The 23102-nt window shown below is 60.0% G+C and overlaps 3 protein-coding genes across 4 annotated transcripts; 1 reads left to right on the top strand and 2 right to left on the bottom strand.

Moving 5' to 3' along the window:
* Nucleotides 1–145: 145 nt before the first annotated feature.
* Nucleotides 146–5939, bottom strand: YBX2 (Y-box binding protein 2). The gene is made up of 9 exons (XM_045985455.1): nucleotides 5438–5939; nucleotides 4782–4845; nucleotides 3318–3351; nucleotides 2392–2481; nucleotides 1677–1961; nucleotides 1433–1533; nucleotides 996–1173; nucleotides 614–698; nucleotides 146–512 (listed from the first exon to the last, which is right to left on the bottom strand). The coding sequence occupies exons 1-8, from the start codon at nucleotides 5712–5714 to the stop codon at nucleotides 648–650; spliced, it is 1080 nt and encodes a 359-aa protein (XP_045841411.1). The 5' UTR covers nucleotides 5715–5939; the 3' UTR covers nucleotides 146–512; nucleotides 614–647.
* Nucleotides 5940–6040: 101 nt separating this feature from the next.
* On the bottom strand, nucleotides 6041–18971 carry LOC123929364 (basic proline-rich protein-like). Its single transcript, XM_045984926.1, has 5 exons — nucleotides 18552–18971; nucleotides 17844–18041; nucleotides 17330–17467; nucleotides 6946–7200; nucleotides 6041–6640 (listed from the first exon to the last, which is right to left on the bottom strand). The coding sequence occupies exons 1-5, from the start codon at nucleotides 18969–18971 to the stop codon at nucleotides 6041–6043; spliced, it is 1611 nt and encodes a 536-aa protein (XP_045840882.1).
* Nucleotides 18285–23085, top strand: EIF5A (eukaryotic translation initiation factor 5A). Of its 2 annotated transcripts, none has more exons than XM_045985279.1 (6): nucleotides 18285–18436; nucleotides 20312–20497; nucleotides 21671–21775; nucleotides 21969–22100; nucleotides 22198–22271; nucleotides 22432–23085. In XM_045985279.1, the coding sequence occupies exons 2-5, from the start codon at nucleotides 20333–20335 to the stop codon at nucleotides 22258–22260; spliced, it is 465 nt and encodes a 154-aa protein (XP_045841235.1). In that variant the 5' UTR covers nucleotides 18285–18436; nucleotides 20312–20332; the 3' UTR covers nucleotides 22261–22271; nucleotides 22432–23085. The 2 variants fall into 2 exon arrangements, with proteins under 2 accessions (XP_045841235.1, XP_045841237.1); XM_045985281.1 differs by lacking the exon at nucleotides 18285–18436 and adding an exon at nucleotides 18778–18802.
* Nucleotides 23086–23102: the final 17 nt, after the last annotated feature.

The following is a 23102-nucleotide window of genomic DNA, read 5'->3' as shown; positions in this document are numbered from 1 at the left end:
CCTGGTCATTGCTTTTACGAACAGTAAATGCTCAGTAGGTCAGCCCCAGGGTAGGGATGGGACGAGTGAAGGTACCCACCCCCGTTGGCGGGGGAGGTACCGGTGAGTCCACAGAAAAGAGGCAGACACCAAGCCCACGGGGAAAGCCTGGTTTTGTTTTTATTGAGGCTCGGGTGGCACATGACAGTTCATTAAATGGCTTCAGAGGTAGGGGCTAGAGGAGAGACAAAAATAAACTGGGGTGGGAGAAAAAAAATCAACCAGGAGGAGGCAGGAGCTGGCTGGTTCCTTCGCAGCCTGATTTAAGGGAGGGACGTGGTGCCTCTTAACAGTAGGATGGCTCCCTTCTTTCAGCCCTTGGTAGGGACAGAGAAAAAGCAAAAGGCTGTTGCTTCGGCCCTCCTGAGTCTCAAGGGAAAGGGGAAAGCTGGTGTTTTGATGTCATGAGTTCTGGGAAGGGGGCAGGGGGTGCTGGGTGGGGTACAGGGCGGCTGGAAAAACTGGCAGATAACCTGCGTGAGAGAGAGAGAGACGGCGACAAGTCGTGACCGGGGACCCCTCTTCAGGCCCAGCGCCCTGTCTCCGGGCCTGCCCCCTGGGCGCAGCCGCTCACCAGATGGTAGCTCTGGGGGTCCTTCATGTTGGAGTCACTCCAGTATGGTGGGTGGGGGGTCCCCACTGTTGATGGGGGCTGAGGTCTGGAGAGAACAGGGCTGGTCATTTGAGACCCGCTTACTCGTGAGAGTCCCCAACTTGAACCTTCTTCCCCGTTTTTTCTTCCCATTCCTCCCACAAGCAGGGAGCTAGGGCTCCAAGCAGAGTGAGGGGGGGTCTGGGTCTACCTTCTGCCTGAAGGTAGAGGACCCAGCCGCAACAGTCTGGGCTCCCTGGTGTGTTGGCGGGGGGGGGTTGCAGGGGTAGAGAAGGGAAGGGAAATGGGCTGGGGCTGTTTCTCTGACCCCCCTTGTCCCCTACCACACAGCCCAGGTCCTCACCTCCGGGGCTGTAGGCTGCCTGGGTCCGGGGGGCTGCTGCCGCCGCCGCTGGAAATAGGGGCGGTTTCGTGGGCGCTGGGGCTCAGGCCGGGAACCATCAGTGAGGCCTTGGTTGGGCTTGGTCTCGCCATCCCCACCTTCTGTGGTCGGCTGCTGGGGTGGCCTGGGGCGGAAAGGCCTGGGGAGACACGTGAGAGACCCTGGAGCAGGCAGAGAGCCAGTGGGGTCCGTCTCCCTCCCTCCCTCCCAGGGCTCCCCCAGAGGAGGGGAACCAGCCAGCTTCCCCCACCCCCCACCCCGGGCACCTAAGTGGCCATCTCTCAGCTGCCCTGACCCCTGGTCACTAGTCTCAAGCTCCTTTTAGCCTCGCTCTCCACTCCCCACACCCACCAATGCCCGACGGCAAGGGGAAGAGAGCCCGGGAAAGGGAGCCTTACCTTCGGTACCGAGGCCGGAATCTGGGAGGGGGTACGCGCTCATCTCCCTGCTGGTCCCCCTCCAATGGGGCCGTCTCTTTGGGCTCTACCCCGTCGGTGCCCTAGGAACACGCAAAGGCCCAGGGGAGTGGGGGAGGGGCGGCAGCACCCAGGGCCCGCAGCATCGGGACCGTTCCCAGCAGACCCAGAGGTCTGTGTCCACACCCTGGGGGGGCAGCGGCCGCCACATGCCCGGGACCCCCACCTCTATAGGCTGCTGCTGGCTGGGGGGGCGAGGGCCTCGCACAAAGCGCCGTCGGTAGAAGAAAGGGGGTGGGCGCCGCCGCCTGGGCCTCTGCCCCGCGTCCTCAACGCGCTCGCCTTCGCTGCCCGGTTCCGCCCCGCCGGACGGAGCCTCTGCCACCATGGGTGGGGGGGCGGCTGGGCGAGGCCGGGGGATGAACCTGCGGAACCTGCGCCGATTGGGGGCGTAGCGGCTGCCCTTCACGGGCGCGCCCCCGGGCCCGGTCACGTTGGCAGCTTCGGCACCCTGGGGAGAGGCGGGGAGCGCGGCAGAGCTCACACACCCAATGCCCCCAAACCCGCCTCCCCTCCTCCCAGGTAAATCCCCCCCCCCCAGCTGCCCCAGGCCGCAGTCTCCTGCCCTCCTCCAATGGCCCGGGTCTGCCTGTGCACACTTCGAGAAAGGGCCCCTCTCTAACTCGCCCTTCCCGGGTAGCTGCTATTGGACCCTGCTGGCTGCGGTCGGGGAGGAAGAGGGTGGGCTCCGGACTCCTGCAGAACCCACTAGAAGTGCTTGGCACATGACAAAGAAGCCCGGCAGTCATCAAGGGCTCTAGGACATCTAGCAAAGGCCCCAGCCATCCTGGACAGCACTGCCCCACTCCCCCAGCCTGGGCTAACTGGCCCAAGGAAGGGGGCCCTCGGTAGGGTCACCCCAGCCCCGCCCCAACCCGAACCTTCTCTCCCTCCACGACATCAAACTCCACTGTCTCCCCGTCTCCAACGCTGCGTAGGAACTTCCTGGGGTTGTTCCTTTTAATCGCCGTCTGGCAGAAGAAAGGCCACAAGAAAGGTGAGGGCAGCAAGCCCGGAGTCTCCCTCACCCCTCACCCCTGCTGGGTCCGCCACCCCGTTTCCCTCTGTTCACCATCCATCACGCGTGTGGCCGGGCCGGAGGGCGGAGCGCGGAGGCAGGCCAAGTTCAGTGGGGGAGAAGCCGCAAACCAGAGGCAAACCAGACACCTCCCAGCGCCCGCGCCCTCAGCACTGTCCCTGGGACACGCTCCCCCCTCCCTTCAGCCCTCAGGGATTTCCCAAAGGGAGGCCAGAAGCAGGAACTCAAAGCATAACCAGAGGCAGAGACCGTCCTAAGTTGCCGAGCGGGCAAAGTGCCCGGTGTGTCTTACCGGAGAGCTCCCGCCCCCAGAGCGGTGGTTCTCAAGCTGCGGCTGCACCAGCATCACCTGGAGACCCCTTCAGACGGACGGCGGCCCCTCCCCAAGCCTGACCGCTGCAGCAGCCCTGGGGCGGGCAAGGGTTCCCAGGGCCGGTGATGCTCCTGCCTCGGGGACCACACTTTGAGAACCACCGCAAGTAGCTCCAGCCTGTGTCCTCTCCCTCAGAACACGGCCTAGGGTTCATTCTCGAGTAACAGGTCCCAACGTGGGGAGTGAGCACGCCACGGCCGGGGGGCAACAAGCGCCATTTCTCACGCGTGACACAGGTGGGGCCAATGGCAGTTAATACAGGCACCTGAGGCGAGGGGGAGGAGGGGACCACTTCCTGGCAGGCATGCTGTTGCGAGGGGAAAGCAGGCAGATGATAGCAAAGGCCTTGGGGGGGGGGGTGCGTTCTTCCCCACTCCCCGCCCCCCAGCTCTTACCTGGTGAACAAAGACATCCTCCTTGGTGTCATTCCTGCAGAACGGGAGGGGTTGTTGGCGGGGGCCTTGGGGAGGCCTCCCCGGGTGGCCAGACCCCAAAGGAGCAGACCCCATCCTCACATGCCTCCCTGGGCTCCCTGGGGGGGTGGGGTAGATGGGCCCAGGGAGTGATAGGAGCCGGGAGCTGGCATGAAGAGAAGGATAGCAAACACAGTGAGAACCCTGAGCTTCCTAAGGGCGGAGGGGAAGGCAAAGTCACCTTGAAGACGCTGGGCCAGCTCTTTACCTGCGGAGGACTCACTTCTCTGCCCCAGGGGCACCTTAGAACCTGGCAGTGCCGAGCAACTACCTCTGGCCAACACCCCCGCCCCAGCCCCTATCACAGCTGGAAAATTCCTCTCCAGGTCTTCCCTTCTATAGTCTAGAAAGACGGAGAAAGCGTGGACGGGGACGGGGGGTCGGGGTGCAGAACGAGTCTGAGAAAAGGACAGTGTTCCCAGGGGCTGCTCTAAACATCCCGGATACTTTATTCTCGCCCTCAGCCCAGAGGTGAACCCCAGGGTCAGCCACCGCCATCCCAACATACCGAGGGACCAAGGGTGGGAAGAAGAGTGTTCCTGACCATTCTCGATCACGACTTGCCTAATACCCCAGCTTATCCTAGCACCCCATGGGGGGCAGGAGGGAATGGAGAGATTTTTCTCCAGAACTTCCCAGGAGCCCTCAGTTTCCAGAATTAGAGAGGGATCTTTCCCTAGATCAAATGTGCTGGCTTTAAGGCACTTGGATCTGCACAAAGGTCAGCCTGCTAAGAGGGAACTGGGGCCTCCTGGGAGGGCTGGGCTGGGCAGGGTGCCCGGGCTGGGGAAGGGCCCACTGGGGGAGACCTGGCTCGGCTCAGAATCTGCCACCGTAGCCCCTCCCCGAGAACGGGAGGGTTGGAGATGCCCAAATGAAGGAAAGCAGCAGCCTGTGCCGGGGCTGGCTTCCTTCCCCAGCCAGCCGCCCACCGCGCCCCTCCCCAGCCTCAGCCTGGTCTGCGTCAGGTGGGGGGATGCAGATGAGCCAGCAGCCCTCTATGGGACATGAGTCAGGGGAGGGCTCCTCCAGCGCCGGAAACAGGAAATGAGTGAGAATTCCAGCCTGGAGCCCTGAGGCGAAGACAGCAGGTACATTCTGCCCCAAGGGTGAGGCAAACTAAACCGCAAGGTGAGAGCGAGCAGGCGGCGCAGAGCCAGGTTTGCTAGGTTCCTAGGTCATTAACTCTCCGCTGCCCTTGGAGGTGCGCAGGCGCCTTCATCTCGCCCATGTCTGCCCGGTGGCTAAAGACTTTCAATCAGCGTCAGCTGGACACGGCAACCATGTGCCTCAGCAGCCAGGAGAGAGGAGTCGGGAGGGTGTCCAGTCCCACCATCCAGTTCGGAAAAACGCCCCTTCCTCCCCCTCCCGGCGTTTCTCAGATACCTGTTGATGAATCCGTAACCATTCCGGACGTTGAACCATTTCACAGTGCCCAGGACTTGGATTGCTGGCAGGCAGAGACGCAGCGGGGCAGGAGGGTGGGGGAAGAGACGAGCTGGGCTCAGTTTGGAGATTCTGCAAATCCGGCCTGCCTTCCCTTTACCTATTACGGATAACTTCAAGCCACGGGTTTCTCCCAGGAGTTCCAAGGCTTGCTTTCTGATCCCACGTCCCCCAAATGGACGTGCCCACACAGCGGGCCCGGGCTTCCAAGACCCTTCCAACTCTAAGTCAGGCTCCTCGTGGGCTACAAATCCACGCCCCGCACCCAGAACCAGGTACTCACCGGGCCCACCAAGTCGGGCCCTCCCAGTGAAAGGGCTCCCAGGGCACCTGCTTCCCTGGCTGAGATTCGGCTAGGACTAGGCCCAGGGTCCCGCGGCGGGACCCGCCCACCACGCCCCCCCCCCCAGCAGGGAAGGCACAGCAGGATTTGCCGCCAGCGGAACTCATTCAGCTCAGCTGCCCCCAGCCCAGCGAGTCCTTGGAGCCGGGGGGCCAGGCCGGCCTTCGGCTCTCGGGACTGCGGGGGCTCCGCGATGCCCCTCCCCCAGCCCGTCGACCCCGCAGAGCGGCTCTGGCACGCGCCCGCCCCTCACCCAGCACCGGCTTGTCCGCCTGACTCCGGGCCGGGGGCGCGGGGGTCCCCGACGCTGCCGTCGTCGGGTTGCCAGGGGTGCGGGGACCCGGCGCCGAAGGGGTCCCAGCGGCGGTGCCCGAGGCGGCTCCGACCCCGCCGCCGCCCGCCCCGCCGCCTGCTTTCTGTGGCTCCCCCGCGGGCACCGGTACCACCACCGCTACCACCCCTGCCGCCGTCGCGGGCACCGTCGCCGCGGGGGCCGCTGTCGCCACCGCTGCCGCCTCCGCCTCGCTCATCCCGCCGGGTCCGGTACCGGCCCCCGCCGCCGCCACCTCCTCCGCCGCCGCCGCCGCCCCGGCCCCTCCCCCCGGCTCGCGAACCCGCCGCCCGGCTCGGTCCTCGCGCCCCGAGCCTCGCCCGCACGCCGGCAGCGGGCCCCGGGCCGAGGCCAATAGCAGCCCGCAGCCGCGGCGCGCGCAAGCCCCGCCTCCCGGCCACAGGCCAATCGGAGAGGAGCAGGCCCCCCCCGCCCGCACGCCGGCCACGCCTCCCGGACTTCGCGCGGAGGCCGAGGCCCTCGCTCGCTGCCCCGTAAGTACACCTGGGCCCCGCCCCACACCCGTCACATGACCGCCGCCAGCTCAGCCGATTGGCCGTCGGCCCCTTTCCCCTCCCCCTCCGCCCCTCTCCACCGGCCGCGGGAAATCAAACGGGCTGGTCGCGCCCCAACGGCCACCTGGCCTCTGCGCGCAGGGCGGGGCGGGGGGCGCTGCTCCGGGGTTGCCCCTGACGACCCGGGTGGGGGGCCGGGGCCGGCGCCTGCAGCCTCCGCACGGGCTGGGGGCGGCACCGCTCCCCTTGGCCCTCGAGACGGCGGGTGCCCGCACTCCGCCCGTCCCCGGGGGACGCCCCGCACGCCCAGGGCCGGTGCCCGCCCGCGCCGTGGAGCGACGACTTTCCGCTCCCAGTTGCGCTCAGTCTTGCTGTCGAGGGAGAAGCCGCAGAGCAGACTGCGGCGCTCCGTTTCCGTGCGGCCCTCACCCCGGCCGCGGCTGTGTGACCTCGCTCGAGGGAGCCGGTCCCCGCGAGCCGCCCCCGGGCACCCGCAGGCTCCCCGCCGATTCGGGGTCCCGCGCGCCTCGGCCGCTCCGTCCGCCTGCTTCCTTTGCCTGCGGCCTCGAGGCCTTCGCGCGGGCTCCTCCACCTGCGCGCGTCGGGGACCCTGGGCGCGACCTCATGGGCACACCGTCATGCTTCCCCTGGCGCGCCGGCCCCGGCCTCTTCCCTCGGCCCCGGCCAGCCCGGCCGGCTGAAACGCACGGCGCAAGGACTCGGCGTGCTGGACGCCGGCAGCGCTGCTCGCTGCTTCTTGAAAGCTGCGCGGTCCCCGCCCCGCACGTGGGAAGACGGGGTCCCCGCGCGACGCCTGCCCAGGTTTCAAGGGGGCCGGGGCGTTCACCACCAGCTGCAATGTCGCTCCCGGCCTGGTGCAGCTCCAGAAGTCGCTTCCTCCGGGGGCCGCCCCACCTCGCGACCTGGGCGCCGCGTATTTTTAGCCGGACGCTGCGCCCGGGCCGGCCTCGTGCGGGCAGGCGCCGCGGGCCCCACGTGCGCATCCCCTGTCCCCGGGTCCGCGCTGCAGCCGCGGCCAATCCCGGTGCCGGCGCGCCCTCTGCCGGCCGCTCCCGGAGGCGCCGGGGCCGGCTTCCTCGCGGTCCCGGGCACCTGCTCCCGCGCCCGCTCCACCCCTGCGGCCCTTCCCGAGGCTACGGTTCTGTCTGTCTCAACGCGGACAGAAAAAGAGGGAAAAGTGAGAATTACCAGGCAAGGCCGGGAAGGATGCAGAAATGACCGCGCTCCCTCGGGCTTTTAGGACCGAGGTACCTGTGTCCAGCCCCTGTCTGGAAGAATGCAGAAGCAGGAGGGCAGGGCTGGGGCAAGGCAAGCAAGAGACCGCACAGGGTGGCCCCGGCAGCAGGGGGAGCACAGGGACAAGGTGCTGAGGAGTTCTGTTGTGGGCTCGTTCGCTGCCCTATGAGATGAGGGGAAGCTCGGAGGAAGGGGGAGTCCTGCCTGCGGTAAGGTTAAGAAAGTGTTGGACGGGGCGCCTGGGTGGCTCAGTGGGTTAAAGCCTCTGCCTTCAGCTCAGGTCATGATCCCAGGGTTCTGGGATGGAGCCCCACATCGGGCTCTCTGCTCCGCGGGGAGCCTGCTTCCTCCTCTCTCTCTGCCTAGTTGTGATCTCTGTCTGTCAAATAAATAAATAATCTTAAAAAAAAAAAAGAAAGTGTTAGGGGATCCCAGGGTGAGGGCAGTTAAGCACTCTTGCTCATAAACACTGACACTGTTTATCTCCGCAGACAGGAATTAGCAGATGCCGCAGAGATAAGCAGTTAATTTCCCTGTTCAGTTGAAGGGCTTCCCCCTTGTGATTTCTTCCGGTGATTTAAGTATGTTTACCGGCCAGAGCTAGGAAGGACTCCAGGCATTCTAGCCCAAAGCCTACCTCCTCTGCCACTCTCTCTCCATTCACTTCTGTCCACCTCAAGTTCAACGTCTTGCCTTGTCTTGTTAACTGTGTTTAACAAAATGAAAGCAACACTCCCCACCCACACCCCTGTCTCCTTAGCTGTCCTCACCCTTCACAGCCCCATCAAAGAAACACCAGGCGAAGCAGTCTTCATGGTCTCTGCTTCCCGTATTTCCTTCCCTCCCTACCAAATCTGGTTTCTCCCTGCCCTCCCCAAGATGTCTTTGGCAAGGGTCTCCAAGCCCTTCCTAATCGGTTTTGGTGGCCACCTGTCCCCTCTGCAGCCTGCGTGCCCATCTCTGAGCCCCTCCCGCCTCCCAGCAGACCCAGCCAGCTCTCTCCAGCCAGTTGCCCCCAGGATCCCGAAACCCAAAGAGCCCACATATAAGCCCCTTGTTTTCCTCCCCCTCCACCCGCTGCTCCTCGCTGACATCACCACGCACCCCAAACAGTCATTCTGCAGTGTCCATCACTCACCTGGAGAAGTTTCCTTCGGCTGCCCCGGCGTAGCACAGCGGAGGTGAAGACGCTGGTATCAAACCAAGACACTGAATGAATGATCGAGAAGCTGGTGCCGGCTGTGCCCCTCGTCCCAGATGCTCCCGGCGACTCCCTGTCCCAACACACACAACTTCTCACAGCCCACACCTCCTCTCACTTTTCTCAGCTGCTCCAGACCTACAACCTCAAGTACCTCTGCTTCCAGTCCCCTCTTCCACGCTCAGCGAGCACTGCCAGATCCTTGACCTTTCCTCTGCCTCTGACTTTGCTTACCTCCTCCTTCTGGAAACCTCCTCCTTGTCTTGTCCTGTTCGTAATATGAGTTAATATTGATTCAGCATTTCCCTATGCACCATACCCCGAGCTAAGGATTTTAGATACCCTCAATCATTAACTCCTTATGACAACCTTGGGAAGGGAGTGCTGTCCTTATCCCCATTCTCCAGATAAGGAAACTGAGGCTTAGGGGGTTAAGCAACCAGCCCAAGACCACACAGCCGCGGAACAAGCCAGCAGGGCTTCAAAGGCAGGGCATATCTTCTGAGTCACCAGCCTCCTTCCGCTGTGCTGTGAACATACTTTCCATCCCTTCTAGTTCTTTCCATATGTCACGCTTTTCCTTCCAAACCAAATTTCTTGAAAACCTGTCTGCATTACCCGGGCTCTGCTTCTTCGCTTGGCCTGGCGTCCGGGAAAGACATTGACACCTGCCATCCCACCTAGTTCAACAGACACCTTTTTGCCCTTGTTTCCCTACCTCGGTCTATGGGGCAGGTCCACCTGGAGACCGTTTCATTCTCAGATTTCTTCCTGGGCTCACCAGCCCTCCTAAAGGTCAGAGCCCTTGGTTCTTCTCTTGTTCTGATGCTATGATCTCTCTTTTGTGTCCCCTTAGGAACCTATGTTGCAGTCTTAATCCCACACCTGTGAATTGCGACTGTGTTTGGAAATAGGGTCGGCAGGCGTAATCAAGTTCGGAGGTGTCACTAGGGTGGCCCCTCACCCAGCGTGACTGGAAATTGCCATGTAGAGGCAGCCGCGGAGGGAGGGTGCCCCGTGAGGACGGGGCAGCCCCGGCGCCACAAGCTGCAAGGAGCACCTGGGGCCATCAGCTCTGGAAGATGGAAGCGGCCACTTCGGAAAGAGGACAGCCCTGCCAACATCTGGATTTCAGACTTCCCTCCTACAGAACCGTAAGCACAAATTTCTTTTTTTTTTTTTTTTTTAAGATTTTATTTATTTGACACAGAGAGTGAGCACCAGCAGGGGAGAGCGGCAGGCAGAGGGAGAAGCAGGTTCCCTGCAGAGCAGGGAGCCCGATGCGGGACTCGATCCCAGGACCCTGGGGTCATGACCGGAGTAGAAGGCAGACACTTAACCAACTGAGCCACCCAGGTGCCCAGAAATTTCTCTTTTTAAACACCAAGCTTGTGGTTCTTCGATACGGCAGTCCCAGGGAACCCCGAGCCAGCCCAAACCCAGATGACTGCAGTCTTTGCCTCCAGCCCGGGCCGCCTGAGCTCCAGACCCGGGATGGCCAGCTGCCAGCCGTAAATCCCCAGGGGTTTATCACCGACCATGCCACCCAGCGCCACGCCCAGCTCATTCCCTATGGCCTGCGGTCCATCCACTGGTCCCACAGTCCAGGGGTGGCACGAGGCTTCCCAGGCAAGCTCCAGAAGGCAGAGATGGTGGAGAGATGTTTTTCTGGGCGGGCCGGTCTTTGGGGTTTTCAGATCAAACTCTGAGATCACAGCTCAGTCGGGGCCGCCGAGGTAGGGCCTGAGACGGCCGGCTCACCTGCGTGGAAGGGCTGACCTGGGGGTCGTCCTCTTCCTCCGGAGAAGGGGGAAGGAGGGACCTTGCCTCCCCTCCAAACAGGTAGGAGGCTTGGGCCCAAGCAGGGCAATCCTCTTTCTTGTCGAAGTCCCACCTTTGCGGCTGCTTCGCCCTTTGGACGGATTAGGATTTGGGGGCTCCCACTCTTCCCTGAGCGCTCACCCCCTCCCCTTCCTTCTGGATTCCCTCTGGGACGTTTCTCCTGCTTGGGCGCTCTCTCCCCACCCACCCCATCTGCTCCTTCTGTGAACATCCAGAGCCAGGCACACACCCCAGCTCTGGCTCCGTGGTGGGTGCTGGCGAGGTATCACAGCCTGGCGGGGTAGACGGCCATGTGGTCTGGAGGACAAGAGCTGGGGAGGGAGGGGCGAGTCCGGAGGGGACGAAGCACGGACGCTGCCGTCTAAGGAAGCCTGGGCAAGACCAGGAGGCTGAGCCAGACCCCTGCCCTGGCCATGGTGGCCAGAAGGCTGACAGGAATGGGATTAGGATTGGGATTGAGCACCGGTGAGCGGCCCGGGGACTGGAGATGCCTGACCAGAGGCCCCCTCTGCCCTTCACGGATGCCGTCTTCCCCTTACCTCCTCTCTTTTGTCTGAGATACTTTTCCTGGGTCTGGACCAGCTCCAAGGGGTTGGCACGGGCTAACATTTCTTCATCCCGTACACAGAACTCCTGGACCCTCCCTCGTCCTAATGAGGGTCCGAGCTTCTGCAGGGCCCTCTGCTTGGAGGTCTCCCGCGGCCGGAGACCTGCCAGGCTGCCTGGCTGCGTTGGGTCCTGTCCTGGCGCTCATTGAGCCACCACTGTCCCTGCACGGGGCCATATCTCTCTGCTCTGCTGTCACCTGGCCCCTCTGAATCCCCTGGCCTGGCCACAGGGCCCAACACCGAGCAAGGCCTCCGCTGTCACCTGGAGAGGGAATGAATGATCGCCGGGAAAACTCTGCAGTCATTTGCCCCTGGTTCCTAGAGCTTCCTTTCCCCGCGGCCAGGGTCTCTGTTCTGTCCCCAGCCCTGGACCCTCTATTCTTGGTCTGGTTTCTACAAACCTTGCTGACTCCTTTCTCTCGAGACCAGACTCAGCAAGGCCAGGACTTTCCTGTAAGGTTTTTCCTCCAGGCCCAGAACCAAACCTACCTCATTCTCCAGCCCTCCCTCCACCTTCTTTTTCTCAGCCTCCAAAGAGTCAAGGTCAACATCACGAAGATCCCCGGGCATCAGCTCAGAGCTCCTCCTACTCTCATACGACTCCCATTCATTGACCCGTCACTCAGTCACTCACCGGGGCAGGACCAGGACACGTAGGTACTCAGCACCGAGGCCACCGAGCTGTATGTTTGTTGATTATCTGATAACGTCCCCCTCCCAGCTGTACAGAAAGGGCGCAGGCCGGGAAGTATGGACACCACCGCTGTGTCTCAATTAGCTGATACACTTAGCAGACTCAGTAGATGTTCATGGCAAGAACGGGTAAGTCAGTTCAGAGTTTGGGCTGTGACCACAGCAGCTGGCGGCTGTGAGAGCAGGTCCCAGAGCCCCTGGCCCAAAGGGTTTCCCATTCACCCATTCTCAAGGTTCACTCAGACTGTTTGACTTTGATGCAAGCCCTTGAGTGTAGAAGGAAGAATTCAATAGTCCTTGCCCAGATCCCCCCCCCCCAGGAATAAACTCTCATTGTGAGATATTTGTACCCCCAGGGGACCCCACCTCCGACCCTCTCCTGTTTCCTTTCTATCCAGGAATTCCTTCTGTTCATTGACTTACTTTACCCTCTCCTGCAACAGGGAATCTGTTTAAAATATGTTTAAAAATCTGTATCTTTTAAAAGGCACAGCAAAAAGTTTATAGGAAAATACGGTAAAACGCTAATAGCAGTCGCCTCTGGGCATTGGGTTTATGGCTTATCTGTTTCTTATTTCCAAAATGTTTTTTTTTTTAAATATTTTATTTATTTGACAGAGAGAAATCACAACTAGGCAGAGAGGCAGGCAGAGAGAGAGGAGGAAGCAGGCTCCCCGCGGAGCGGAGAGCCCGACGCGGGGCTCGATCCCAGGACCCCGAGATCATGACCTGAGCCGAAGGCAGAGGCTTTAACCCACTGAGCCACCCAGGTGCCCCTCCAAAATGTTTTTACAGAAGTGTTCTGTTTTCATAATAAAATTTGACAGAATCCTTTTCATCATTCTCTTGACACACCTAGAGCCCCTTCACTTTCTGTGAGGGACATGTCCCACTGAAAACAGAAGGTTTGTCCTCAACCCCCAGCCCTGCCCACCTTCCCAAGCTCAGCTTGGCTTGAGACGAACATGCACATCCCATCAGAGCTGGCTTCTGAGAACCTTGGGATCCCAGAATCTTTTTTTTCTTAAGATTTTATTTATTTATTTGAGAGAGAGAGAGAGAGCGTGCGCATGAGCGGGGGAAGCAGCCGGGAGAGAGAGAGAGAAGCAGATTCCCCGCTAAACAGGAAGCCTGAGGCGGGACTCGATCCCAGGACCCCGAGATCATGACCCAAGCCGAAAGCAGACACTTAACAACTGAGCCCCCCAGGCGCTCTAGGATCCCAGAATCTTTTTTTCTTTTTTTAAAGATTTTATTTATTTATTTGACAGAGATCACAGGTAGGCAGAGAGGCAGGCAGAGAGAGAGGAGGAAGCAGGCTCCCTGCCAAGCAGAGAGCCCCATGCGGGACTTGATCCCAGGACCCTGAGATCATGACCTGAGCCGAAGGCAGAGGCTTAACCCACTGAGCCACCCAGGCGCCCGGATCCCAGAATCTTAACAGTATTTCCCAATCCCTGCATTTCCCTGCAGGAATGACTGTGTCGATACAGTCTGTCCCCAGACACATTGACCGAAGGCACCATTGACCTACTCCTTGATCTCACCTTCATTCAGTGAACCACTAAATTCTATCAATTTAGCTCTCCAAGATGTCTCTGGTGCTCCGCTCCTCCTCCTGACCTCACCTCCAGGGTCTTGATTCAGGTCTTCATTCTTGCTTACCTGTTTGAGGGTCTCCACTGGTCTCTTGCCCCCCAGCCCAGCTCCATCCCCCCCCCCATAGAAGAAGTTGATTTTTCAGAACAGTTTTGGATGCACAGCCAAATGGAGCAGGGACCTCAATGTTTCCCGTACACCTCCTGCCCCCACGCACGCACTGCTCCCGCCTCTATCAACATCCCCCACCGGAGTGGGACATTGTTGCAGCTGATGGATCTACTTTGACATTGACATGTCGTGATCACCCAGAGCCCACGGTTTACCTTACGGCTCACACTCGGTGTCCTACATTCTTTGGGTTTGTGCGGATGTGTGAGGGCATAGGTCCCCTATTACAGTACATACAGAGCAGTTTCCTGCTCTAAACGTTCTGTGTGCGCCATTCGTTCCGGTCTTCCACCACCCATGCCCAGTGTGAGCTCCCCAGAGCTACCTGGAGCTCTCTACTACCCGGCTCCTCTGCGGGACCCTGGGATCATGACCTGAGCTGAAGGCAGATGAGACGCTTAACCACCTGAGCTACCCAGGCACCCCAGGAATCCTCTTGACTCTTATTTCTGCCTCCCCCCACCCCGATTTCACCCATGCTTTAAGGTCCAGTTACTAAAAGGCTGCTTTCCAGGAGAGAACTAACTACTAGACCAAACCCTGAACCACATGGCAGCTTCCTGAGATACTTCTTATCTCCCGTCCCTCACTCCTTCAACCCATCTCTCTCTCTCCTGGCCATCTTGACCTAACACTACTCTGTGTACATCAGAACCACCTTCCCCATCCGTCAGTGCTGTGCTGCGGAGTCGTTAACAACCAGCTCTGGACAGAGGGACCCCTGGGTCAGCAGACAGCACCTGCCGGTTTCCGTGGTTGGAAATACTTGCATCATGGCCAGTTTCAAGCTACCAGTAAGAGTATTGAACATGTAGTTAGGAAGAGATACTAGTTAGGAAGAGATATGCACGGGGCGCCTAGGTGGCTCCGTCGGTTCAGCGTCTGCCTTCCAGGGTCCTGGGATCGAGCCCCAAGTTGGGCTCTCTGCTCAGCAGGGTGCTGCTTCTCCCTCTCCCTCCGCCTGCTGCCCTGCCTGCTTGTGCATGCTCTCTCTCTCTCTCTCTGTAAAATAAATACATAAAATCTTTCTTTAAAAAGGGAGAGATGCGTTCAATTGGTTCTTAAACCTATACAAACAGCCTCCCCCACACTACGGGCTCCCATTCAAGACTTCCCTGGTGTTCCTTAAAGTGTTCCTCATATGAGGGGGCGCCTGGGTGGCTCAGTGGGTTAAAGCCTCTGCCTTCAGCTCAGGTCATGATCCCAGGGTCCTGGGATCGAGCCCCACATCGGGCTCTCTGCTCTGCGGGGAGCCTGCTTCCTCCTCTCTCTCTGCCTGCCTCTCTGCCTAGTTGTGATTTCTCTCTGTCAAATAAATAAAATATTTAAAAAAAAAGTGTTCCTCATACGACTGTTGTGACCCTCCTGTAGATTTAAAATTACTTGGAAATAGGTTTAGAAAGTCTCCCAGAGTAGATATAAACTCATCTGGCAAACTTTTCTCAGCAGAACATGGGTGCCCTCCGAATGATGACCCTCTGAGAAAGAAATGGGGAAACAATGAGCTGGTTGGCAGGACAGCCTCCAAAGCCATGGGAAGTCTACAGCAGGGTCTCTGGAGAGTTCTGCCTGAATGTCTGAATGTTAATTTTGGGGAGTGGGTGTAATCCCAGAAGGTAGGAAAGAAATGTGACTTGCCATTAAGGTACGATCTGATCAACTGTAGTCAAATAAGTTCTCAAGAGAGAAACTTCTTTTAAAAAGATTTTATTTATTTATTTGACAGACAAGCAGCAAGAGAGGGATCACAAGCAGGGGGAGTGGGGGAGGGAGACACAGACTCCCCTCCGAGCCAGGAGCCCAAAGTAGGACTCGATCCCATGACCCTGGGATCATGACCCGAGCTGAATGCAGTCACTCAACCGACTGAGCCATCCAGGTACCCCTGCCAGGTACAATTTTAGGAGCTGCGAACGCAGTAATGAACAGAACAGACAGGTTCCCAGCCTTATTATACAGGCTCTATTCTAATGGGGACGGCCAGACGTTAGCAAAGCCATTACACAAATAAATGGATATGTGTGGTAGAGACTGTCGTGTTTGCTATGAGAACACAGAAAGGGGGAAACTGACCAAGTCTGGTAGGTCAGGAAAGGTTTCCCTCGAGAAGGGACTCAGACTCCGCCGCAGAAAATGTGAGATTTCACAGAGCAGAGGACCGTGCCCTGGATCGTGGGGGCTCCACACACGGAAGGCAAGAGAGGTTCTTCTGGGTACGAATCGTCTCATCTCTCTACAATACTGTACGGTATTTTGCCTTTTTCTTTCTCTGAATGTGTAGAACTCAGTCTTCTATTAAGATGATTTGTGGGGGCGCCTGGGTGGCTCAGTGGGTTGGGCTGCTGCCTTCAGCTCAGGTCATGATCTCGGGGTCCTGGGATCGAGTCCCGCGTCGGGCTCTCTGCTCAGCGGAGAGCCTGCTTCCCTTCCTCTCTCTCTGCCTGCCTCTCTTGTGATTTCTCTCTGTCAAATAAATAAATCTTTTTAAAAAAAAAGAAAAGATGATTTGTGCCTTTTTAGTTTGAATGGAAATTCTTCAGGGTTGTCGACACCCGGCGTCCATGCAATATCGTGAAACTTGTGCCTTGGGTCAGTTAGGACGCTTCGCCAATGCCTCCTGGAAATGAACCGATGAAGACGGTGCCATTATGCACAGGAGATGTTGCTGTACGAACATGACAGTACTTTAAGTAACAGCTTTATTGAGAAATAATTAATATCCCATACAATTCCACTATTTAAGGCATATAATTCAGTGTTTTAACATCTGAAGAATGCAGCCATCGCTGCGATCAACGTTGGAACATTTTCATCACCCTAAAAGTCTCATTTCCCTCCAACCTCTCAACACTAGAGAACTGCAGATCTATGTTGTCTCCACGGATTTGCCTATCCTGGACTTTTCCAGTAAATGGAATTATGTACTATGTTGTCTTTTGTGACTGACTTTCACTGAGCATGATGTTTCAAAGTTTATCCTTTTTGTTGCTGAGTACTATTTCATCGTGTGGATGCGCCCTATTTTATTTATCCTTCCCTCAGCTGGTGGACATTCGGGTAGCTTCTGCTCTTGAGCTACTATGTATAAAACTGCTTTGAAGATTCCTGAAGGAGTTTTTAAAATTGAGGTGAAAAATCACATAATGTAAAAATTTTTACACCAACAATTCAGTGCCATTTGGTGCACTCACGACGTTCTGCAGCCATCTTTATTGAATTCCCAAACATCTCATCGCTCTAAAGTAAAACCCCATGTCCGTTAACCCCACTGGCCATTCTCCTCCCCCATCCGAGCACCCGGCAGCACCCATCTACTGCCTGCTTCGACGGATTCACCGATTCTGGACATTTCGTGTCCTTCAGATCGTGGGCTATGTGACCTTTAGTGTCTGCTGTCTTTCCCTGAGCGAGCTGTTTCTGAAGGTCACTCCGCGGAAGGGAAGACGACGTCCCTTTTTCGTGGTTGAATAATATTCCGGGGCGGGCACAGACCGCGCCGGGTGCCCCCGCGGACGGGTGTTCGGCGGCCGCGCACAGCGCCGCGGCCCGTGCCCGCCTGCGGAGGTCGGAACCCCCCGTCTGTGACCTCGGGCACATGCCCAGGACGGGATCGCTGGGTCGCCGGGACAATAGCGTCGGGGGTTAGAGCGGGTGTGGGTTTCCGCGATGCGCCCAAGCAGCTGGGGGTCTCGTGTTCAAGGGCAGGGGAGGTGCTGCGGGCCGTGGCGAGGAGGGACCCGGGAGTGACGGCAGCTCCATGGCGCGCCCTTCACTCAAGCGGGTGTCGCAGAGACACCGACCCGGTCGCGGGCTCGCTCGCAGCCCGGGGCCGGGCTGGCGGCTCGGCTTCTCCACCCCGCCGCCGGAAGCCGGGAACCGGGCGGGGAGACTACAGAGTGCCGGGCCAGGGGGCATCTTCCTTCCCCACGAGAAAGGCCGGCGAGGGACAGGCCGCCTCCCGCTTCACGGTCCTCCGCCGCGACTCCGGGGAGGGCAGTGGAACTGAACGCGCCGCCTTCGGTTTTCCAAGGGTGCTCTCAGACGACGGTTTCGGAGACGGGAGCACCTGGGGCAGAAGAGGGGAGAAAGGCCCCGGGAGGCTCCCCGGGACACAGGCGCACGCCGCCCCTACGGCCGCCCCAGGCGGCCCACCGGATCCCCGCGCTCCCACAAGATGGTGGCCGCCACGAGGCCGTTCTAGCCCGCGTCTGGAACTCTATGGCCGAGGCGAGGCCGGCCGCGCAGGGCGGTGAAGCTGAGCTGGGCGGTAACCCGACCACACCAGCGCGCTAGGAAGTGTGTGTGCGGAAAGAGCCCTCCCGCGCAGGTGCGGGAAGGGGGGGATGGGCTTCGAGACCAGGGGCCCACCCCGCAGTGCAAGTTTTCTGAAACGTGTGAGTCGTTTAAGTCTAGTGAAAGCCGAGGTGGGGCGTTCCCCAGACGCATGCGTCCTCGCCGAGACCGCGATACAGTGGCGTGGTCTTTTCAACGCCCGGCGTACAGACGACGTCTGAGGTGGAAGGGGCGGTCAGGATTCCCAATACGCATGCGCTTTGAGGCCGAGGCGTTCCCTTCAGAGGGCGTGGAGTGCAGGGCTCCTCTTTGCGCAGGCGCAGGTCCTGTCCGGTAGGGCTAGTGGTCTATCACGGGAAGGGAAGAGGAGGTTGAAGGGCTTGAAAAACCGGGTGCGCCTGCGCACTGCCTACTTGTGGGAAGAGCTCGGGGTTTGTGAGGGGCGGGGTCACGCAAACGCGTCATTGGATGGGTAGGTGGGAGGGAGGGTGGAGCTCGGGGAGGGTCTTTGCGCTTGCGCAGTGCGGGGGTGGAGGGCGGAGGGGATAGATAGCACGCTTGCGCCGCTGTCACAGGGCTGCTTGGTTGGTCAGTGGGGAGTCGGCGCCTGCGTACTAAGACCCGTGTGCAGCAGCGGCGGCGGCGGTAGAGGCGGCGGCGGCGGCGGCGGCGGCAGCGGGCTCGGAGGCAGCGGTTGGGCTCGCGGCGAGCGGACGGGGTCGAGTCAGTGCGTTCGCGCGAGGTGAGAGCGGGCAGGCCGCGCGTGCGCGGAACCCTGGCTTGGGCCTGGAGTGGAGATGGAACTGCGCGAGGGTCGGGGAGGGGGCAGAGGGGAGCGGCGGCGGCCGCCGCGGCACAGGGTTCGGTCCGCGAGCCGCGCGAGGTGCGGAGAGGCGCGGGCGCGCGCCCCAGTTGGCGCGCGGGGTGACGGTTGGGGCCGGCTGGGTGACGTTGGAGCGACGCAGGGCGGGGGACGGCGAGCCGCGAGGCCGCCACGCGGGAGAGGCCGCCGGGCGGCCACGCCGGGGCGAGGGCCGGGGGCCAGATCGGCCCGCCGGGGCAAGGGGACCTGGGCCGTTGAGAACCGGGCGCCGCGCGGCCACGTGAGGTGGGGGAGGGGGCTCTTCGGTGAGAGGGCATGTCGGGGGGGGTTGGCGGCCGGCCGGGGGGGAGGGGAGGCGGCGTGGCTCCGGCCTGGCGCGGCCTTTGAGGAGGGGGTGCCGGCGGCGCCGGAAGTGTCCCCTACCGGAGGCTGCTCTCGGGGTCGGAGGCCGCATGGCCGAATGTGGACGGGGGCCGCATGGCAGCGCGGGGACCCCTCCCCCCCAGATCCCGGCCACCGGAAGCCCCGGGAGGCCAGCCACATGGTGGGCGGGAGCCGGCAACCCCCCAGCGCGGGGAGAGGGAGTCCTCGCGAACGCCCAAGGGAGCTTGGAATTTTGGGGAGGGGGGAAGCCCGAGGCCCGGATACTGATCACCCCGGAGAGCCCGCTGCGGGCATATGTTAGCGCTCCCCAGCCCCATGGGCCCCCGGAGCTCTCTCCGCAACTCCGCTGTGAAGTGAGGCGGCCCGCAGGTGTAAGTAGCGCGTTCCCGTGCCGGGCGGCCGGAGAAGCGGGGAGACCCCGGCGATTGGACGGCAGCCCAACTCCTACGGGCCGAGCCGACAGCGCCGTCGGGTCCCGGGCGCAGAGCTCCGCGCCGCGCCCGGTGCGCTTCACCTTGTCACTGCCCGCGCCGCTGCGTCGGGCCGGGGAGCGCCGGCGCCGCCCGCCCGGCAGAACTTCCACTACTCACTAGCACCAGCCTTTTGCTTTCATTTTATTGTCATTCACCACTCCCCACTCCTCCGCTCCGCACCGAGCCCGCAGGCCTGGCCCGAAAGCCGACGGCGCCGGTGCATCCTGGGAAAAGTGGGAGGGCCCTCGCGGAGAGGCCGGGTTCCTGGGTTCCCTTTGGGAAACGAGATGGAGGTGTTTGGCAGGGGGAGAAGTTCGAAAACAACTCTGCTTTCCCCTCCTCGGCTGTGTGTGCAAATGCGTGCTGGAGAGGCGGGAATCCCCCAAAGAGGCCTTGTGGTTTCCTGTGCCAGTGACTGGCCTGTGTGGGGATAGGGCGGGGGGGTGTAACAGAGCCGGGTGGGGCCCGGCCCTCCGGTCTCCACCCTCCCCTCGTCCCCCCCCCACGATAGCCCCGCCCTTCTGCTGGCTCATGGCTGCTCACCTAATTATAGCCCTGGTTGTGTGTGGGGAAGAGGGGTGGTTGGTTTCAGTGGCAAGTAACACCTGAGTCTTCCCCCTCCCCGGAGTCCGCCTTGGCCCATCTCCGGGATGGCACATCCTGACTCCCTGCGGCCGGCCTTTTCCCGGCCGCCCCTTTAGCATTCATTTGGGCTGCGGGTCCAGCCTCCATCCCCCACCACTCCCAGACACGCAGCAGGTCTTAGGTACTTGTGGTTCCGGTCAGTATTTAATCTGGGCTGGGTGACTCTCCTTCAGGTGGTGGTGGAAGGAAAGGGCTGGGGAGGGGGGCGGTGAAGCCATGTGTCCAGAGAGGAGTGTGGTAGAGCTCTGTTGGCCTCCACCCTGACTGACTCGGGTTCTCTTTCTGACTCTAGTTAGAATCGAAGCCTCTTAAAATGGCAGATGATTTGGACTTCGAGACAGGAGATGCGGGGGCCTCAGCCACCTTTCCGATGCAGTGCTCAGCATTACGTAAGAACGGCTTCGTGGTGCTCAAAGGCCGGCCATGTAAGATCGTGGAGATGTCTACCTCCAAGACGGGCAAGCATGGCCATGCCAAGGTTAGAACTTGACCTCTCCGCCTCTTGCCGTCCTTGGTCCCAGCACCCTCTGTTCCTTCAGCGCTGGCTTTCCGTCCTGTTCCTTGCGCTCAGCACTCAGCCCTGGATACTTTCTCCTGTACCTTTCTGAGGGCTTCGGTTCCTCTTGGTGAGCCTTCTCTTTCTCCAGTCTTCCGGGAGTCTCTGGCTTCTGGGTGCTCTGTTCAGCTGCTTGCTCCTTCCTCCTGGCTTTCACTTTCTGCCTCTTTTCCCCTGAGTCTTTGTTCCCAGGGTTTCCCCAGGCCTAGTGCTGGAGGCAGCCTTTCCCAGAGAGCACCAGGATACCTCCGAACCTCTGTCACCTTGCTGTTCCACAGTCCGCATCAGCTTTCCCTTAGCTCTCTGATGCCATGTCCGCTGAGTCTCTGCCTGCCCCCTTGCGTTCTTGGATCCTGACATTTTGGCTAGTGGTTCCATGTCAGTTAAGACTTTTCTACCTTGAAAAACTTTTTTTCTTTAATTTATTTATTTGACAGACAGATCACAAGTAGGCAGAGAGCCCGATGTGGGGCTTGATCCCAGGACCCTGAGATCATGACCTGAGCCAAAGGCAGAGGCTCAGCCCGCTGCGCGGCCCCCACCCTCCGGAAAACTTGACTTGGTCCATCCTTGTTGGGTTTCTTAGGGTTTTGTTCCTGGTTGGTCTGTCTTGTCTTGACCTGGGTTTCCTCGTTCATGTCTAGATCCTTGTCTGCATTCTTTCCTGGTTTTCTTAATCCCTGGGGCACAGTTTGCTCTCCCTGAATTCGTCCTCCTCTCTGCTCTCTCTCTTTCTCATTCCTTTTTGTCTTCCCCAGTTCTGCGCCTTTTATCCCGATGTCTGAATGCTCTTTCAAAGGTCTTACCTAGTCTCCCATTCCCAGGGCTCCTCCGTCAGTGTTCCCGTAGCTCAGGGTAACTGGTGGCCCCAAGCGTGCCCTACGGTTTCCCTTGTCAGTCACCCCCAACCTGAATGGGGTCTGTCTGCCTCTGGTTCTTGCTGGATGCCTCATTGCTTGAGTCGATTTGCTTGGTTCCGCCTCCCCCGATCCTGCCCCGACAGCCTACTCTGACTTCCCGCCTGTCAGGGCACCGCACCTTCCTCTTTCCGCCCTGGACCCAGCTGGGTTTCTTTCATGTGATGCGTACGTGCAGGTCCACCTGGTTGGTATTGACATCTTTACTGGCAAGAAATACGAAGATATCTGCCCGTCCACTCATAATATGGATGTCCCCAACATCAAAAGGAATGACTTCCAGGTACACGGGTGGGTTCGTGGTTTGGGGGGGGGTAACATTGACTAGAGGAGTTTGTGCTGTGATGGCGGGGGGGGGGGGGGCAGCGGGACGGCGGGGAGTCGGCTGTCAGCAGTTTGCAGCCCGTTTGTACTCAGACCCTTCGTCCTCTGCCTGTTCGGGCCAACGTTCAGCTTGCTCCCCTCTCTGCCCCTAGCTGATTGGCATCCAGGACGGGTATCTATCACTGCTCCAGGACAGCGGGGAGGTGCGAGAGGACCTTCGCCTGCCCGAGGGAGACCTCGGCAAGGAGATTGAGCAGAAGTACGACTGTGGAGAAGAGATCCTGGTACGGTGCCCCCCCCCCCCCCCCCCCGCCCGCCGTCTGCCCTGCTGCATTTTGCCTCTTCTGAGCTCCCTTCTGATTCTCCCCTCTGCACCCACAGATCACGGTGCTGTCTGCCATGACAGAGGAGGCAGCTGTTGCAATCAAGGCCATGGCAAAATAACCGGGTCCCAGGTGCGTATGCCGCACTCCCCCCGGCCCACGTCTTGTCCCCATCGCAAACCTGCTCTCTCGTCCCTCATCCGATCTGGACTTCCTTCCCGGCCCCCTGCGGGATCCTCACCCTTCCTGGGTGCGGTGTTCTCCTGCCTCACCTGGTCTCTCTTCTCCCCAGGGTGGCGGCGGCAGCAGCAGTGATCCTCAAGCCTGCAGAGGCCCCCTCCCCCAGCCTGGCCCAGCTCTGGCCTGGCCCTTGGCTGGACTCCTACACAATTTATTTGACGTTTTATTTTGGTTTCCCCCACACCCCCCTCAATCTGTCGGGGAGCCCCTGCCCTTCATCCTGCTCCCTCGGCCAGGAGTGAGTGATCCTTGGCCTTGGTGAAGCTGCCCTCCTCTTCTCCCCTCGCACTACAGCCCTGGTCAGGGAGAGGGGGCGGGTGCTGCTTGTGGTTTAGTGGGATTTTTGTTTTGTTTTTCCTTTTTTTTTTTTTTTTTTCTAATTCAATCTGGAATCAGAAAGCTGTGGATTCTGGCAAATGATCCTTGTGCCCTCCCCCCACTCAGCCCTGCTCTGGTCCCTTGTTTCCCCATGGCCCTTTACCCCAAGCACCACCCCACAGATGGGGGACCAGCCCCCTCTCCTGCCTATGTCTCTCCCCAAATCCCGTTAGCTGGGGAGGGAGGAGGAGGAAAGGGGAGGGGACCTGCCCCCTCCTCAGGCATCTGGGAGGGCCCTGCCCCCATGGGCTTCACCCTTTCCTGTGGGCTCTCTCCCCGACACATTTGTTAAAATCAAACCTGAATAAAACTACAAGTTTAATATGAAGGCCCCAACTCAGTTGC

This window comes from Meles meles, chromosome 18 (genome assembly GCF_922984935.1).
Source record: "Meles meles chromosome 18, mMelMel3.1 paternal haplotype, whole genome shotgun sequence".
In the NCBI taxonomy this organism is placed as follows: domain Eukaryota; kingdom Metazoa; phylum Chordata; class Mammalia; order Carnivora; family Mustelidae; genus Meles; species Meles meles.
Note: the sequence above shows the minus strand (reverse complement) of the source record. Positions and strands in the feature narration are given on the sequence as shown.

What these genes read in the sequence shown, in the direction of transcription:
- LOC123929364 (XM_045984926.1), bottom strand. Translation starts at nt 18,971, where the DNA reads ATGCGGCCTCCGACCCCGAGAGCAGCCTCCGGTAGGGGACACTTCCGG. An exon ending in CGGCTCGCGGACCGAACCCT is followed by an intron (nt 18,042 to 18,551) that starts GTGCCGCGGCGG and finishes TTCCCGTGATAG; the next exon opens with ACCACTAGCCCTACCGGACA. An exon ending in GTCTCGGCGAGGACGCATGC is followed by an intron (nt 17,468 to 17,843) that starts GTCTGGGGAACG and finishes CTTCTGCCCCAG; the next exon opens with GTGCTCCCGTCTCCGAAACC.
- YBX2 (XM_045985455.1), bottom strand. Translation starts at nt 5,714, where the DNA reads ATGAGCGAGGCGGAGGCGGCAGCGGTGGCGACAGCGGCCCCCGCGGCG. An exon ending in GGCGGACAAGCCGGTGCTGG is followed by an intron (nt 4,846 to 5,437) that starts GTGAGGGGCGGG and finishes TCTGCCTGCCAG; the next exon opens with CAATCCAAGTCCTGGGCACT. An exon ending in GGTTACGGATTCATCAACAG is followed by an intron (nt 3,352 to 4,781) that starts GTATCTGAGAAA and finishes CCCGTTCTGCAG; the next exon opens with GAATGACACCAAGGAGGATG.
- EIF5A (XM_045985279.1), top strand. Translation starts at nt 20,333, where the DNA reads ATGGCAGATGATTTGGACTTCGAGACAGGAGATGCGGGGGCCTCAGCC. An exon ending in GCAAGCATGGCCATGCCAAG is followed by an intron (nt 20,498 to 21,670) that starts GTTAGAACTTGA and finishes GCGTACGTGCAG; the next exon opens with GTCCACCTGGTTGGTATTGA. An exon ending in ACTGTGGAGAAGAGATCCTG is followed by an intron (nt 22,101 to 22,197) that starts GTACGGTGCCCC and finishes CTGCACCCACAG; the next exon opens with ATCACGGTGCTGTCTGCCAT.